The sequence below is a fragment of the Macaca fascicularis genome, chromosome 15, assembly GCF_037993035.2.
Source record: "Macaca fascicularis isolate 582-1 chromosome 15, T2T-MFA8v1.1".
Taxonomy (NCBI): Eukaryota; Metazoa; Chordata; class Mammalia; order Primates; family Cercopithecidae; genus Macaca; species Macaca fascicularis.
The window spans coordinates 95,709,612-95,728,796 of NC_088389.1; the positions used below are offsets into that span (position 1 = coordinate 95,709,612).

Here is a 19,185-nt window from a genome sequence, read left to right on the forward strand (position 1 = left end):
ATATGGGTTCACTTCAAGTCCTTGACTGAGTGATGAAGTGTACATATGGCAAGTCAAACTGTGGGCTTACCAGAGATTTCCTACTATGGATCTGAGATTGTAGGTAGATATTGGAGCTGTGTCCCAAGAACACATCATAGGCATCCAGCTGAGGAAAAAAAAAAAAGGCCGTAACTTAGTAAGGACCACATCCTAGAGTAAGAATGTCCAACCTAACATGTCTCACCTCATATGTTTAAAACTAGATCTTAACATAATCTACCAGGAAGACATATAGACGTTTAATTCTGCCAAAAGAGAGGAGCTTGAGAAACACCTTGGGATTTTCTCAAATTAATACTAACAAAACATAAACAAATTCAGAGTGTTTAGCCAGTAATTATACTGCCTGAGAACAAAGATTATCATTCTTCAGAGGATCATAGCAGAATCCAGGTTCTCTGCATTTTATTATTATATAATACTATATATATAGTACTATATATATTTTATTTATATATTGTATTATAGATTATATAGTATAGTATATGTTACTACACATGCAAAAGAAAAGGGAAAAATGTGACCAATAGTCAAAAGAAAATAAAGTTAATAGCAGTAGACCTTGAGATGGCCTAGTAGTTGCGTTTAGCTGACAAAGGCTCATGTATGCATACCAGCAAAAGGACTTAAACAAACAAATTGTGATCTTAATGAGTAAATGGGTTAGAAATCTTGGCAGAGAAATGGAAACTACTAGTGTTCTATACCAGTGGCCCCCAACCTTTTTGGCACCAGGGACCAGTTTTGTGGAAGACGGTTTTAACATGGACTAGGGGGTGGAGGAATGATTCAAATACATTACATTTATGGTGTGCTTTATTTCTATGATTATTACATTGTAATATATAAGGAAATAATTATCTACTCATCATAATGTAGAATCAGTGGGAGCCCTGAGTTTGTTTCCCTCCAGGTAGACAGTACCATCTGGGGGTGACAGGAGGCAGTGGCAGATTAGGCATTTGATTCTCATAAGGACATGCAACCTAGATCCCTCGCATGAGCAGTTCACAACAGGGTTTGCACTCCTACGGGAATCGAATGCTGCCACTACTCTGACCGGAGGCAGAGCTCAGGCGGTAATGTGAGCAATGGGGAGTGACTGTAAATACAGATGAAGCTTCACTGGCTCACCTGCTACTCACCTCCTACTGTGTGGTCTGGTTCCTAACAGTACATGGACCGGTACCTGGGTAGGTTTCACAGACAGTTGAGAGATTGCGAACCTTGTTCTATACCACTGTAAGATGACTATAGTTATCAATTATTTATAGTTTCAGATAGCCAGAAGAAGGGTATTGAATGTTTGTAATACAAAAAAAAAAAAAAAGATAGATATTTGAGATGATGGATATGCTAATTATGCTGACCTGATACATTGTATGTATGAAAACATCACTGTGTACCTCATGAATATGTCAGTTAAACAAAAACTTCAACAATCACTCATTTATAAACATAGATGGAATTATGACTGGCTTTTTCAGTTAAATGAGCCAATAAACTGTCTTTTGTGCTTAAAAGCAAAAACAGAAACATTGTTCATAAACATTGTATTAAAGTTGTAAATAAAATACAAGTAAATCCAGTTCTGTATATTTAAAAAAGATCATTATTCCAAAATAATTGAATGGTGGGGTTTTTTTGTTTTTGTTTTTGTTTTTAATAAATTCTACTGTATATGAAAAGCTAAGTGAAAATTCAAGAACTGAAAAGAACAATAACTGTAATCAAAAATTTATTGGCTTTACCATCTCCAACGTGCTGTTAAGAAATAGCATTCAACTTGATGCATATCAGTGAAATTTATTCAATCTGATTAACTTAGAAAAAAATTGAAGAAAAATGAACAGAGATTCAGGGACCTAAGGTGCAATACCTTATGATCTAGTATATGTATAATTGCAGTTACAGAGGTGAAGAGCATGAAAATGGGGCATGAAAAGTATTTAAGAAATAATTGTTGAAAATTTTCCATTTTTGATTAAGAATACATTGACTTATACATCCAATAAGTTCAGCAAACCCCAAGCAGTATGAATATACTATAATGTGCCACATTAAACTGCTGAAATATCTAATTGTTATTTCAGTGGGTTCTATATGTTCCACACTATTCAGGAAGAAGCCACTAACTTTTTTCACATGGGGAAGGATATGGCACAGGGAAGGCAGGGCTATTTTATACATTTTAAAATGTTGAATCATAAGGTTTTGCTGAATGTGTGGGTCTATTTAAAACTAAAAACAATGTTTTTCAAATCATAAAAGTAATGCAGGCTCACTGGAGAAATTCATAACCATACAGATATATAAAATTTGCCTGTGATCACAAGGCCTTTGACCCTTTTACCCTACCACATTTCTAGTTTGTTTGTTTTTGCCACGTAGTAGGCAATCATTAAACAAAACAAATTTTCTTTTCTTTTTTGAGACAGGGTTTCATTGTATTGCCAGGCTGGTGGGCAGTGGTGTGTGATCTTGGCTCACTCAACCTCCGCCTCCTGGACTTAAGCAATCTTCCCACTTTAGCCTTGCAAGTAGCTGGGACCACAGGTGTGGGCCACCATGCCTGGCTAATTTTTAAAATTTTTAATTTTTTTGTAGAGACAGGGTTTTGCCATGTTGCCCAGGCTGGTCTTGAACTCCTGAGCTGAAGTGATCTACCTGCCTTGGTTTCCCAAAGTGCTGGGATTACAGGTATGAGCCACTGTGCCTCGCCAACAAAAAATCATTTCTTATTAAGGCATATTACTCTCTAAAACAAGCCCTAAACTCTCATCTCCACCTGAAGTTTTTATCTTAAGTTGAGACTAGTATTATTCTTTTTGTGAGAAAATCTCAGGATGTGAATTCAATCTATATGTATTATATATGTATAATTTTAGAGATATACCAATTATAGATGAGAAATTATGGAATTACAGAGCATGAACGTAGCTTATATTTGCAATTTCTGTATTACAAAAACTGAATACATAATTTCTTTATTAATTATTAAGAGAGTTAATTATGGAATTAGAGTGACTCTACTGTTGCTATTTATCTTTCTTCCTCCCACACATTTGGGAAGATATTGTCCTGCTGAAGATTTTCCACAGACATCTCTGGGTATTTAATTTTTTTTCTCGTTGAAGTGATATTTGGACAAAATGAAGTTCAAGTGATTTTGTACCTGAAGTTCACCAGGGACAGCCTCCTATTTCTTCTTTATTCAGAGATTTTTTTATCAGAGGAATATAAACTGGAATCTGCAATGGTTCTCAAAATTCCAAAGTGGTTAGTGAGACCAATTAAGTCTTTCCTTACCAGTATTTAATTATGATTTTTTCTCTATAGTTTTTAACTGAAATACTTAAAATCATGAATCACATTAATTCTGGGAGTCTTTGCATTTAATAAAACCTTTTCTTTTAGCAGTTTTATCATCTGGCAACTTTGTAAATCTCTTTTTTAGAAGTTTTGTGTTTGTATCCTCAGGGCTGTGATTTATTTGGGACCTGGAAAAAAGTCCAAGAAAAATTGTGAGAAACTTCATAGAAAAGAGGGCACCTACATTTTCCTTACCATTTTGGAGCTAACCGCCTGAAATCCAGAACCTCGACCCAACTTCTGTTCGATTGTGGTAGATTGAGATTAGAGATAACATATCCCTGTTTTTGCTCCACCAATTCAAGAATTATAGCCCAGACTCATTAAGTCTGGGGCTGATGTAGAGCAGGTAGTTGAAATGAATCTAAAAATATTTACAAGTTTTAAAATAAGTGCTTATGAGAAATATCCACATAGGACAAATAAAAGATGCTCAATGAATGGGAACTTATATTATCCAACAGCAGAATTACTTTACAGATTTAGCTATAAATTTTGAAACCAGTTTTAAAGTCTTACTGGCATCTTATTCATTCCAGTCTATTTTCCTTTGCATTACTTTACTTTTGTTGCAAATAATAAAAAAAAAAAAAAGTAAAAAAGCCTAAAAAATGACTCCAGTGGATTTAAGCCACAAATGAAATGCATTAGCTAATTAACTCAAAAGTCCAAAGATAGGGCTATTTCAGCAGTGTTCCACCAGCTTAGTGACTTCCATTTCCTTCTTCTGGATTCCTGGTGTTTGCTTTATTGTGATGCTCTTGATATGGCTTTTAGGATCTCCTAAGGCTTATTATTTCCATATTTACTTGGTATGCCATTTAGTAGTCGTTTTACTACTGATAGGCTGATATGGCTCTGATAAAATGGTTCTGCTATGGCTTTTGATAGGTTCTAAGACTTACTAGTTCTATATTTACCTCTACTGGGAAAAAGAGTACTTGTTTTCAGTATTTCTAACAGAAGTCCTGATATTTATTCTGATTCAATCAGATAGATCCTAGTTCCACCTGTATCTGTATTACTAGCTATACTCACCATTCAGCTTACCCTCCTGTTAATTTTCTTTCCCTTAATATGATCTGAACAGTACAATAAGTATAGTGTGGATATTTTTTCCTTGTTTTAAATGTATTCTAAGATTTTGTTCTTTTTAAAAATTACCTTAAAATATATACATATATGAAAATATATAATACATAAAATGAAATATACCCTTTTAAAAATGTTCAGTTGAGTTTTTAAAATTTATATCCATGTAACCACCACCATAATCAAGTTGTAGAACATTTTTATACTCCCCAAAGCTCCCTTGTACCCATCCCCAGCCCCAGGCAAACACTGATCTACTTTCTGTCTCTCTAGGTGAGATTTCTGTTTTCTAGAATTTCATATAAATGGATTAACAAATGCATTATGCACACTTGTGTCTGGCTCTTTTGCTTAGCCTAATGTTGAGACTCACTCATGTGCTATGTGTATGAATAGCATATGAATAGTTCTTTTTATTCCAGAGTAGTAGTGCATTTTATGAACATACTACAGTTCGTCCGTTCACCTCTTGAGGTATATTTGGTTTTCAGTTTTAGCTATTATGAACATAGTTTCTATGAATCTTTGTAAGTCTTTGTTTAGACAAATGTTTTCATTTTTGTTAGATCAATACTTAGGAGTGGAACATTGGGTCATATGGTTACTATATGTTTGACTAAAGAAGCACCTTTCAAAGTGCTTTCTGAAGTGGTTGTACCATTTGAAAACATTTCCTTCCTTAACAGAGAGCTCCAGTTGTTCTGTATCTACTCATTGTTTTAAAGTTGAATAGAATTCTCACCATATGTTTGGATAGTGTTAAATTAATATTAAGAAAGAAGCCTGTAGTCATCAGGAGTCTGTATTTGGTCTGACTAAACTGTAGGATAGTTCAACAATAAGGAAATAACTTTTTTGTCTTTTATCTTCCCAAGGTTGTCAGTTTTCACATAGATCTTTATTTTCTTGACAAAAGTACTATTTTTATAGAGGTTTTTTATTATTTTTAAAAATATAGCTCCATTGTCATAATCCAGATAGGCAATCCTACTGTAATCATATAGAAATCACATTTCTGAAATACGTTTCTCTTTTTGAATCCATTTATTTTTATAAAACCTCCTGAACCCCAGTGTCTTATATATAGCAGATATCTTACATAGTGCAGATGTTCAGTCAGTGCCCATTTTTTGAATACCATATTTTTACTTCATAATATATAGTATTTACCATTCATGCCAGTAGCTAAATTGGACAAAACTGTAAAATAATAAGTCTGACTTATTTTGAAGTCTTCTTAACTGGCATAATGAATGATTCAAGTTGTTGAATTTGATCTGTAAATCACTTAAAAGATCTTTGATTCCCAGTAGCATCAAAGGTAGAAAAGAGTTTCTTCTAATAAGGCAGAAGGGTTTCTCCTTTGCTTTGTCTAGTAATTCAAAATAATCTTGTAAGGTTGGGCAGATCTACCCCATGCCAGGGTGGAACAGCCACAGTGTTTCTGTGTTTAACTTTAGGCCATCTCTTCTCTTTTAAAATACACACACACATGAACTTCCACCATTACCACCACCATTACCAACAACAGCAACACAAAGCCCAAGTTTGTTTCAGGATCAGTTTGGGAATGTAGAAAAAAGCCATTGTTGACTCTGGAGTCAGCCCTGCCGGGCTGAAACAAGACTACTTTTCATTTTGGGTGAGTGGGATAATGTTCATTGTATATATGTGCCAGGAAGATTTAGAGTTTTCACCTGAGGTAAATCCCATGGGTTGAGTTTTGTTCTTCAGCCTCTTGTCATACTAGTCATTTTTAGGGCTTCTCCTGCCTTCCTTTAGGTATCTTTTCTACTCTGAAGAAGAAATCAGGTCTCCTTATCCAAATGCCTCCTTAGCTTTTATTTATTTATTTTTTTTAAAGAAAAGTCACTTACAACACTATCATGATCCCCGGGAGAATATAGAAGAGCACAGTCTCTGGCTTCAGAGTTCCTATCAGTTCCTGTCAGCAGAACCGTACATACTGTTGTTGGAATAAAATTGCCTGCTAGAGTAATTTTGTGATAGGCTCTCTTAGGTACCATTGCATTAGGAATGGAAGACCAGAGGGGCAGAGGATAAGAAAATATATTAGAGGTGATGTGAGAGGAAGCCAGCATTAGTCTATGAGGGTTTACTTTCCATATGTGATCTGTGTCACACAGCAACTCTACCTACAAAGACAGTAAACCAGCTCCGTGCTTTGATTTGTCCGTCTGTAAACGGAGTAATACTACCGGTGTCATCAGGTTAATGGGATGAGCAAATGAATTCATATAGGTCAAGGACTTGAAATGCTGAGAGTTTTAATCTTCTACTATTCTGTACAACAATAAGGACTAAAGTATTTGCTTTAAAAATGCACGCACCTTCTGTCGTATATTTTTACAAAATAGAGTAGAAGATATTAACCATGGTTATTTCTATGGAATTGGATGTTTGGTGATTTAAGTGTTCCTTTTTTCTATAATAAAGTTTATTTTACTTTAAATTTTAGATGAAAGGAGGATATTCACTCTTTATAAGTAATGCTGCCTAACAGTTGCATTTAATCAATAGGGGTTTCTTCTCCCTTTTTTTTGTTAGCTTTCTCTACTTGTTTTTGACTAGCTCCTCAAGACTTTGTAAGCTGTGAGTTCAGAACATACTGTAAACCTTTAACATGATGATCTGGGTAGTTCTTTAGAGGTTCATTAATGTCTTATTTTGCTGTTGATTGTGGCTTAATAGTTATTCTCAATGTTTGTTCTGGCTCAGTCACTGAATGTGGCCATCCTGTAGCAAATAGTCCAGAGCCTCAGGAGATACTGTGTTGATTATTTATTGCTTTCCTGGTTGTTTTTTGTTTGTTTGTTTGTTTTTGGCACATAGTAGAAATATTTATCTCTGAGAGTCCACAGATTTCATTATTCCTTAGGCTAGTTTCTGTAGTAGCCACAGAACTTTACAGATGGGAAAGATCCATATTTACTGGTTTCAGATTTGACCCAAGGATGTCTTTGGTTGTGCAGATCAGGATCTAAGGGATTTAAATGGACAAAATGGTTTCTGACATCTTGGATTATCTGAAGAAAAGAACCAGGAATGAATGGAGGTAAGGAAGTAAAGGAAATAATAGTACTGATGAATAAAGGCAGTTATGGAAGAATACAGGGGTTTATAGAAATAATTACTGACTTTGCTATGGAACCTGCCTCTTAAAATTTACTCCTCTTTTATCTATGTGGGATATGGTGTTGCAGCTGAAAGACTCTGAAATCTACAGTTAGTTTGGGGGAAGATAGAAGTCAAGTTACTGCTCACTTAAAATGACCTTAGACAAGTCTCTTAACCTTTTTCAGTTTCTTCACCTGCAAAATACAGGTATTAATAAAAATATCTATACTGCCTCTTAAAAGGGCTGTTGCGGGGTTCAAGTAAAATAATGTATGTAAAAATGTTTTGTAAATAGTAAAGCTGTAGCTAAGTATTTGATGGTGATGATATTTATGACCACAGTTGGTCTTCGCAACTACGATAGCTGTCTTATGTTGCTCTGGGCTTCTGTGTTCACATTTCAGCTGTCCTCTGTGTAGAGGCATTTGGTTTCATGAACCATAGAATGTCCTGTTAGTGTTCAGCCTGTGTATGAGTGTTTTCCTGGCCTTGATCATTCTCCCAAGTGGTGAAAGCTGCTGATTATTGTGCTTTATTGCAAAAATCTGGAAGAAGGCAGCACACATGGTGAGAGCTTTAATCTACTGCTGGCTAATTGAAGGATGGATGGAGGCTGGGAGGTGGTTCTGAGGAACAAGTGGTGCTGTGGGCCCCGTTTCTGCCGCATTTACCTAGTCTTCCTCACTGCCTTCATGTACCATGATGACAAACTTCCTTATAATTTTGAGTGTGGTAGGAGGAGAAGAAAAAGGTGATTGATTTTACAAATGCAGAGGTTGTAGTTGGAATTTTACAGTTTGCCCTCTGTGAGCAAGTTCTGCATCTGCAGATTCAACCAATTATGGATTGAAAATATTTGAGTATAAAAACAATTTAAAAAGTATTAAATATTCTACGTATAACAAAATTTCATATGTACCCCATACATATGTACCAACATAATTAATAAAAAAATGAAAATACAGTATAACAACTATTACATAGAATTTACACTACAGAATTTTATATAAGGGACTAGAGCATCCATGGATCCTTTTATCCTTAGGGAGTCCTGGAAGCAATACCCTGCAGATACCAAGGGGCAACTGCAGGTTGTTAAAGGTACAGTAAATTTAATAATGCACTTAGTTCTCAAAAGAGTACAACAGGATAAGTTGATACTTTACAGACTTATTTGGTATTTTATTACCATATTGATTCAGGTGCATGCTCATTTGGCCCAGGTAAGAAGGGTTTGCCTCAGTGTCAAAAAGACACAGCATGGATTACAAATAGCAGTTTTTATTAAAATATGATATTTTTAAGATATTTAGTAAAAAATATACTTGTTTTATCTTATTCTCTCAAACATATAAGAGACCCATGAGATTATTTTAATTAAAGAAAAAACAAAAACTTGTCCTTTTGATACTTGGAAGAAATTATAAAGTATAATTATATCAATTTGGTATTCTTTACAATTTGATAGTACAGCATCTATTTTTATGCTTTTAGTAATGTATGCAGTGTTGAAAGCATCGAAGTTGCACAAAATAAAAAAATGTGAAATGTGTTCCACATTTATTTATTTATTTATTTTAACCAAATGGAAATTGTTCCATTGCTAAAAGGCTGAATGTTGCCTTTTAGCCATTTAAAACAAATTCATAAATAAATATTTTAACCTTCAAAATTAAAGTATTTGAATCTATAAATTCTGGTTGAATGGAGCATATAATAAGAAATAGTTGAAGGCAGCAGGACAATATTAATAGGTAACTTTTGTATCATCTCGTGATATTATTAAATGTATTGGTTAATCCAAAAATACTCCATGTAATACATAATTTCCCATTGGATCATCTCTCTTGCTTTGAAAAGAGATTGTTCCAGCTTTGTTTTAACATTGGCATTCAAATAACTTGAATAACTTGTCTTATTAAAAATATGAATTCTAAGCAACTTATTTTTCTATGATGATGTCCTATTTTAATTGATGTTACCTAATTTAAAAAATTCAAATCAGTGTTTTGATTAATAAGCTTCAAGTATTTGGCTGGGCACGGTGGCTCACGCCTGTAATCCCAGTACTTTGGGAGGCCAAGGCAGACGGATTGCCGGAAGTCAGGAGTTTGAGACCAGCCTGGCCAACTTGGTGACACCCCATCTCTACTAAAAATGCGAAAATTAGCTGGGCATGGTGGCAGGGGCCTGTAATCCTAGCTACTTGGGAGGCTGAGGTAGGAGAATTGCTTGAACCCAGGAGACGGAGGTTGCAGTGAGCCGAAATCGTGCCACTGTATTTCAGCCTGGGTGACAGAGCAAGACTCCGTCTCCAAAAAAAAAAAAAAAAAAAGCTTCAAGTATTTATAAATCAATGCTATGCTATGTAATAATGGTTAACATTTATTGAGCTCTTACCAGGCACTGTTGTAAGCCCACAGAAGGCAGTAACTTGTTGAATCTTTATTATCACTGTAAGAAGGTAAGAACTATTTATACTCATTTTATAGTTTATTCTTATTTTACAGTTGAGAATACTAAAGCATTGCTACTTAAGTAACTTGACCAGTATCATGGCTACTCAACTGTGGTAAAGCCACAGTATGAATTTAGGCAATGTGGATAGAGAATTCAGCATTCTTATTCATTGTGTTTTGTGAAATATAGAAAACTTACAGATAAAGCACAAAATGTTCACATTACTCAGATTAAGGCCAACAAATATGCACATCTATTTTGTAGAATCGATATCTGCTTTTATTAGGTGAAAATAGTCATTTAAAGAACTCAGATATTTATATAATGTCACTACTGGTAAAGACTGCTTATTAAAAAATACTTGCTATTATAAACCCTATTAAGCAAATCATATGTTCTTCCTGTTTTCTATGTGAATTTTGTGAGTTTACAAATTTTAGAAGGATTTCTAGAATTCTTCCTGTGCTAATATTTTATGAATTTATGATCCCCTTTCCTTTAATCTTAATTCCTGAAATTGTTCACTTGTAAAACTGTTGATTTGTTTAGTCATTTAATTCTTTTTCTTTTGTTCTTCACCCAAATTTATTGAGGGGGTTCTGCATCTCACAGATGATAATATGTTTTCATTTTCATTCAGTTCAAAATACTTTCTCTTTTAATTCTTTGACCCATGGGTTAGTTAGAAATGTATTATTCAGTTTCCAAATATTTGATTTGCTTTATATTTTTGTTATTGATTTTTAACTTAATTCTTTTGAGATCATACAACTTACTTTGTAAGATTTGAATCCTTTAAAATTCATTGAGATTTGTTTTGTGGTCAGGTATGGTCTGTCTTCTTAAATGTTTTGTATGTACTTGAGAAGGGTATAAATTCTGTTGTTTCTGGGTGGAATGTTCTATAAATGTCAGTTTGTACAAATTGATAGATGCTGTTCAAATTTTTTATATCTTTACTACTTGTTATATCAGTATTAAAAGAAGGGTATAAGGTATCCATCAATAATACTGCATTTTATTATTTCTTTTTCAGATCAACTAGGTTTTGTTTTATGTATATTGGAGTTCTGACAATAGGTACATAAACATTTAGGATTGTTATATTCTCTTGATGAATAGACTCCTTTATCATTATGAAATGACTCCTCTTATTCCTGGTAATATTTCCTGTTTTGAAATTTCCTTTGACATTAATATAGCATTATATATATTTACATAATTTTGATTTTAATCTGTGTCATATTTAAAGTGCATTTCTTGTAAACAGCATTTAGTTTGTCTTTGTTTTTTATATGGTTTGACAATCTCTGTGTCTTCATTGGTGTGTTTGAATTTTATTTAATGTGATTATTGATGTGGTTGGGTTTAAATCTGCTGTGTTGCCATTTATTTGTTGTTTGTTCTGTCTATTCTTTGGTTCCTTTTTTCCTTTTTTCTTTCCTTCTCTTGGATTAATTGAATAATTTTTATGATTCCATTTTATGTTGTTAATTGGCTTATTGCTCTACTTATTTATGTTTTACTCTTTCAGTGGTTACTATATGGTTTAATGTATGCTGCTTTAACTTATCACAGTGTACCTTCAAATAATGCGTCACTTCATGTATAGTGTAAGAAAAGCCAGTGATTCTCAACAGCACCTGGGACAATGGGATAAAGGACCATACTGGAATCGTACTGGGTGCACATATAGGAGCTTTGAGAATTCCTCATTTCAGATGCCCTTCTATTGCCTTTTTTTCCCCCTAATAAGGATACTGATAACATCCTTTCTTTTTCTGGATGAGAACACTGAGGCTCAGGTTAAAGTGGCTTTAGTAAATGGCAGAAACAGGCCCAACATAGCATAATATAATGAATACTGGTCTTTAAGTCAGTTACACCTGAATTTGAACTCTAGTAACTCTTGCTTGCTAGATATGTGATCTTGGACAAGTTAATTAACCAGTATAATGTTCATGCTAAAATATGGAGAATAATCACCTTATAGGGCTGTTGTCCCATGTGCTCATACAACACTTGATTTCTATCTTGGTTGTCTAAATGGGATAGTATTTATAAAGCACCTAGTTAAATTGCTTGGCAGGACTTCAAATATACTTGTCATGTAAAGATTCTGGAAGTAATTGGCTGACTCCCAAGTAAGTGCTCTTATTTTACTTACACAGTAAATTATCTCTGCAGACTTTAACCAGTCCTTTACACCTTGAAACATTTTGTGCACATGTTAGAGAAGCAATGATTAATATAACTGAAGTTATTATGAGCGGGTATGATAATTAAACCAAATAGGTTCAGAGTTTGAAGAGATCTAGGTAGTGAATAAAGCTTCAGGAAGGCTAGTGGCGGGGACATTCAGGAACGTTGCCTGCTGTCTTCTAGGAATTGATAGAGAGATTGAGGGGTCAGCACTGATGTGATGTGAGAGGGAATATAATCTTGGATCTCATTGTGTTGCATTTGCAATTAGGCAGTTCATATTATAGAATTAGAATTTAGGTAAATGAGAAGGATTTGGAGCAAGAGATTAGAAAGTCATCATGATATGCAAGTGAAAGTTGAAGTTGCAAAATAATATTTCAGGGAGAGTGTGTACAGAGAGGAACAGAACAGGCAAAGGATGTATCTTAGGGGACTAGTCCTTATTGAGGAGAGAAGAAAGAGGAGATAGCCAAGGAAGTTAATGCTTTCCTCATCTTGGGATCTTTCCCAGCATCTAACAACAGTGACCTGCCTTCAGTAATGGAATATTTTATTGAATTTATAGTGGATGTAGGTCTTGTTAGTTTTATTCTTAAATAGATCTGGAACTATTATTGTGTATATTAAAAATGCTAGTCATTGGCCAGGCATGGTGGAGAATGGTACTGGTTGACTAGCCGTGGTGGCTCATGCCTGTAATCTCTGCACTTTGAGAGACTGAGACAAGAGGATTGCTTGAGCCCAAGGGTTCGAGGCTGCAATGAGTCATGATTGCACCACTGCACTCCAGGTTGGGCAACAGAGCAAGATCCCAACTCTTTATATATATAGTGGTATCTACTGCAATGTGCTCTTTTGGTAAGGCAGCAAATACGTCTTTGGGTCTTTCAACTAGTATGAACAATGAAAGCTAACTAACTCTGTAGTGTTTTTAATTTCTCACTGATTTTGCAAGATAATGATTTTACTCAAGATTGACATTCTCATAACTTGAATATTTCAAATATGAAATGCAAATTTTGTTTCTTTTAGCTTGGAAATACAGAAAACATTACAGGTATTTTAAGCAGACTGGAATATGGCAGGAGCATAGCCTTTACAGTCAGATGTAGTTTCATGTGTGTCCTGGTTTTGTCTTGCCAATGCTGAGCTCTTAAGAAAAATATTTGATCTTTCTGAAGCTCAGTGTCCCATTTCAATAAAGTACGCAACCAACACACACATAATTTTCACACAAAGTTGTTGTGAAAATTAAAGTATTAAGTTTAGTAGCAGATATGTGGTAGGTGTTCAATAAATAGCAGCTTTTAAAATTTTTAATTGGATGTAACAGAGGAGGTAAAGATGAAAGAAGACAATCTTGATTTGTTGGGATCTTGATTTATAGATTTATTGGGAGAATTTGCAAGTACCAAACACTAGCCTTACCATTCTTCATGTTATCTAGGTGGAGAGTACAATTTTTTTTCTTTTCCTGATTTATTACTTAGTATTCATCCTCCCACACTGGGATGTTATTCAAAAAAGCATAAAGGTTTTTCACTTGCAACCTTACTAAGAATTGTCAAGAGAACTGCTACACTGCAGAACTTAGCTTATATTTGCTCCAACTGCCTCTACTCAAAAGGTGTTAAAGCAATGAACTGTTAGGGTAAATTTCACATTCAGGAAGCATTTGTTCCTTGTCTTCAGACCAAGGAGAAATAAACAGGGATGAATTCTTTAAAGAAACTGTGTCTAGGATCTGCAGTAGTTTTAGATATTTTTCTTTATTGAGGTTCTTTTTTTGTCTCGTAAAGTTAAACTGAAACATGAAAAAGAGCATAATCTAAATACTAAAGGTGGGCCACTTAAAAATAAAAGTGTTCACTTCTTAGCAACTTAAACAAATCATAAGCTATAGTATGATGTTCCTAAAATATTAAACTCCCATATAAAAATAATTTGATTGTGTATCCTTGAGAAAGAACATAAATTACCTAGATTATGAATTGTTTATTAAGTCTTATAGTATTTCACAAAACAATTTACTAAGTAAATTGAATGCACTGAAAGAGTTCTACTTGGTATACATTACCTTGTGCTTTAACAAGTATTTTAATATTCTCTTAGGAAGATGCCATTGTTTCTGTTTGGGAAATTGGATTAAAAGCTGGGACTAGTATCCTTAGGAGAATAGGTTGTAACTGAAAAAAAATTCAGTCTTGCTATAAAATGACAATTTTGTAAAAATTTCTGTGTATTTCTCAAGGAGAGAGGTTTTTGGGTTTTTCCTGTTAAATTGAGAAAATTTTCTATATGTAAAGCCTGTGCTTTAACCAGTTAAAGAAGTGTGATTTTTTAGACTCAATATAAAACATATTAGAATCTTATTTTCTGAAGTTACCCTATTCTCTATAGTTATTGACTTTTATTCAGCTCACATTAAATAATAAACAAATTTTCAACATTGGTGGTAGCTTTGTTAATATTCAGTTTGGAAGAAAAATGAATTTGCCAGTAGAATTGCCAGCATCAATAATTTTTAAAAGTAAGAAATTTGCAGTTTTTTTCTGGTCATTCAAAGCTAGTTATCAATTTCCCTCTCTTTCTAAGAATAACTAACAGAATTGGTATGCTTAAAAAGTGGACTGAATCCTATTATTTTAAGCCAGGTGATAGCTTTTACTGCAACTATGTTGCATCTCCTGAAATAACCCTGAGCTTCAGGAAATACCAGCTTCACCCTTTGCACCTTTCTTTTACAACCTTTTACTTACATATTTACCTTAGGAAGATGATATTTTTGTTTAGAGCCCTCTCAAGAAGAAGAAAAAAAAAACGAATTAATATATCTTTATTAAATGGTTTGAAGCCTTTCTTTTACTTCTCTATAGGTAATTACTATTTATTTACTTGAAACAAAAATAGCATTATCGTTGAGTCAACTTAAGAGCTCAATTCTATAATTCATAACATTCCTTATAAAGTGGTATGGTAGAGCTTCATTATGGATATTCAAATAGATCATGGCACTAACCATGACTCAAGGTCACCTTGAAGGCCTGTCCAGCTTTAGAGTCTGTGAGCTTACATTTCTCTGAACATAGATAAAGTAAAGTAATATGACATGATTAGTGTTGACCTTCAGTGGTCTTATTATGAAGTAGTTCTACTGTACTTTGGAAAGAACAAGCCAGGAATACTCAAATCAGATACTGATCCTATTTCACAGTAAGCTTTGTTTTGAGACACTGAATATTTTGGCCAGGTGGCTTATCTAAGTACTGAAAATAGCTTAACTGTTATTTTTGATGCCCATAATGTTTAAAATGGTGTGACTATAAGATCCTATGGATAATGTTACAAGTAGTCATCCAGATGTGTGAAAATAATTTCAAAGAAGGAAATGATACAATTAAGCTGCACTCCTGATTCGGCTTATATATGTAGAGTATTTTGGAGGGGCCGTTGGTGTAGCCAGTGTTTGGCTGTGCGACTGACTAGGTCCTTATAACTGGAGGTGGAGGAAAGGTAGAGAAGAGAACAAGAGGCCCGCGTGGTGGCTCACACCTGTAATCCCAGCACTTTGAGAGGCCGAAGTAGGAGGATCACTTTAGGTCCAGCGTACTAGAGCAGCCTGGCCAACATGGTGAAATCCCCTCTCTACAAAAAAAAAAAAAAATTAGCTGGGTGTGGTGCCACACACCTGTAATCTCAGCTACTCAAGAGGCTGAGGTGGGAGGATCACTTGAACCCAGGAGGCAGAGGCTCCCCCAGGCTGAAACCCCATCTCTACTAAAAATACAAAAATTAACCAGGCTGGTGGCAGGTGCCTGTAATCCCAGCTACTTGGGAGAATTGCTTGAACCTGGGAGGCGGAGGTTGCAGTGAGCCAAGATCGTGCCACTGCACTTCAGCCTTGGCAAAAGAATGAGACCCTGTCTCAAAAAAAAAAAAGGAGAGAAAGGAGCAAGAGAGAAAGGGAGAGAAAGAGAGAGGGGAAGATGGATTGACTCGCTGTCCTACATTTAAAAAACTTCCATTGCTGTCTTAATTTAAAAAGAATTTATGTATTCAATGTTGAGTAAACCTTATAGGGAAAGGGAATAGAGTTTTTGTATGTAAATAACCTTTTAGTTTTATTTAGAAAACACCATCCTTATAAATTTGGTTTGTGAGAAAAGTGGCTCCATGGATCATGAGAAATAATCAGCCCATATTTGTATCTGATTTTGAATATAATATGTAAATATTAGCTAACTGTTATGGTACAACAAGAATATCATTTATATTACCTTCCTAAGGAAGATTACATAGAAAATAAAATTTTTGAGTCAGTTATACTGGGAGGTGTTTGCTTCTACTTTGCCTTAATATCATATTGTAGAAATACTACTTTTATGAAAATTAGGCATAGGCAACTTGTGAGCTAGTAAAAGCCAATAGTATGCATCAGATGATTAAAGAAATCAAGCAGTATGGTTGGTTTCAGAGTTATATTTATACAAAGCAGTTTTTAAATATTTTTAAAAGAATGCATGAACATAATATGTAAAGAGGTAATTGGGAAGCATTTTAACGTGGATAAATAGTACATGTTGTGGAAAGCTTGTAAACCTGCCATCTAAAACTGATTACCCTTATGAGCATTTCATGCTGTTTGACAGTGAAAAGTGCACCTTGTAAAAGCTGTTACACAAACCATTACATTGAAAAGGTTTCCATCTCACACCCCAAAATTACACTTATTTGCTGCAAGTGAAAATTCAGAATTTGTTCCCTGTTTATTTTGGTTACAATTACTGTTATGTTGAATTTTGCTTTTTGCCTCTTCCAGGAAAACTAGAAATTAGTGTTTTTGGTTTCTTTATTTCAGTGTAAATAGAGTCAGTTTGCATATTATAAATGGCATCCAGAGATGATGTAATAATAAAATTCTGAGCCTGAAACACTCAGAAACGCTGTATAATAATAAAATACTGAGCATGGAACACCAAGATACTCCATGTAAAGTATTTTGGTAGATAGAGAAAAACAAGTTGGCAAGATGGTTCAGAATTCCTATAGAATATAAAGTCCTGTGAACCATTTTAGTTGATAGCGCCACACACACACACACACACGCAGAGTTTGCCTCACTTGAAATCTTGTTAAACATCCTGAAACAGAGCCTTACTCATTTATGTGAGAAAGAAACTTGGAAATGTCTAAGAGAAACTCTTAAGATTCATTCTTCATGTTATATGAGTATTTCTTTCATTGTGTAATAAGCGCTTTGCACATATGTCAGGCCTTCCTACCTCTGAGTGCCTTCCTCCTTTCTTTTATTAACCATAGTCTGTTAGAAAGAGCTTTTGACTGGGAATTGGGAGTCTTGTATTCCAATGCTTGATCTGATACTGTTGGATCCATTTGGTTGATTTTTCTCAGATTCTTTGTGAAATGGGAGCCTGCACTCGATGATCTGAATACTTTTAAGCTTTAAAGGGCTGTGATTTTGGGAAGCAGGTCAATTATCTGAAAACTGATTACTCCTTCACCAAAAGAAAATTTACTGGGTGATCAATTCACTGAATAGATAGATAGTTTTTTAAAAATCAGTTTGCTGAAACATAAATTCACTGAATAGCTATTTTGTTAAATTTACCTAATACTCTGATTTATCATTTTGTCCAATGACCAGTTTTCTAAATTATAAACTGCCTGAAATGTGTTTGTATTAGCTACATAGAAAGTTTATCACAAATCATGCTGCATAGAATAGCTGCAAAAGTTTTTGAAATTTTTAGTGGGAAGTAATTATTAAGTTTTAATTTGATTTTAATTTTTCCATCGCAATTTCAAACCTGATATTTTGCAATAGAATTATTTATCAGTCTAACTCAGCTGAATGCCAATTTTATCATTGATACTTCAAATACTGCATGCTTTTTAGTTACTTAAAATGGAAGCAACATGTTCATCCAATTCAATTGGTTAAGAAGTGTGTGAATTAAGGGAAGTATAGAATGTATTTAAGTGGATAGAAAGTGTGTTAAAAGAAACAAATCTTCTGTACTATAATTTATACACTTTTTGGTATTCAAAACGTTCATAACCCTTTGATTTAAAATAAATAGATTCTGATCCCCAAAAGTTGTTAGACCAGAAAATAGCAAAATGGCAGAATATAACATAGATAGACAACAGTGCTGGATTACAACAGTATTTCAGGTAAATTAAAAGCTTGAACTCGTCAACTTAAATATCAGAGAATTCTTAAAAGATTCTTTGAAACTATTTTATTCAGTACAAATAGCTGTTAACAATGTAAATGGTTAAAAGAAACAAGTTTTGACTGAATGGGTAATTTGTCAAATTGGCCATTAGGCAAAATAAGTTTATTTTTGGCAAAGTAGACCTAGTTTTATCATACCCCATCACCATCTGTGCCAGGGATGGGGAAAAAGAGGCAGTAGTGGAAGACTACTGTATTTGGAGTTAGAACACTTTTTCCTCAGTCACACCCTATAAGCCAAGTAGGAACCATTTGGAAGGTCTCCCTCTGTGTTTATTTGCATGTGCCTGTGTGATGTACTGTGTGTCCAACTTAACTTTTGATACCAAAGACCTGTTGTCTGTGTGTGTGGCTGTGTGTGTGTGTGTGTGTGTGTGTGTGAGAGAGAGAGAGAGAGAGACAGAGAGACAGAGAGAGACAGAGATAACTCCTACAGCACAGACTTTTTTGAAATAACGAAGTAGTACAATAAAAAGGCCTGGGTGAGACTTGAAAAATTGCTTTTTACTTTCCTCTGCTTGGCCGATCCTTGTAACAAAACATGTCCTATATAAGCATGATTGACTGAAACAACAAAATGAAAAGATCAGGGTATATGATGAATTATTTGGCATGCA

The 19,185-nt window shown here is 34.4% G+C and overlaps 1 protein-coding gene across 26 annotated transcripts in view; it reads left to right on the forward strand.

Annotated features, from left to right (window-relative positions):
• The window catches only part of RFX3 (regulatory factor X3), a 312,030-nt gene that overhangs the window by 96,131 nt on the left and 196,714 nt on the right, over positions 1 to 19,185 (forward strand). Inside the window, exon 1 of one of the 26 annotated variants that reach the window (XM_065530607.2) lies at positions 7,453 to 7,582. The exons of the other annotated variants lie outside the window; for them this stretch is intronic. Coding sequence (XP_065386679.1) covers positions 7,573 to 7,582 — 10 coding nt within the window. The 5' untranslated portion in view covers positions 7,453 to 7,572. Of the gene's footprint in view, positions 1 to 7,452; positions 7,583 to 19,185 lie in introns of those variants that run through there. 26 annotated transcript variants of the gene reach the window in all.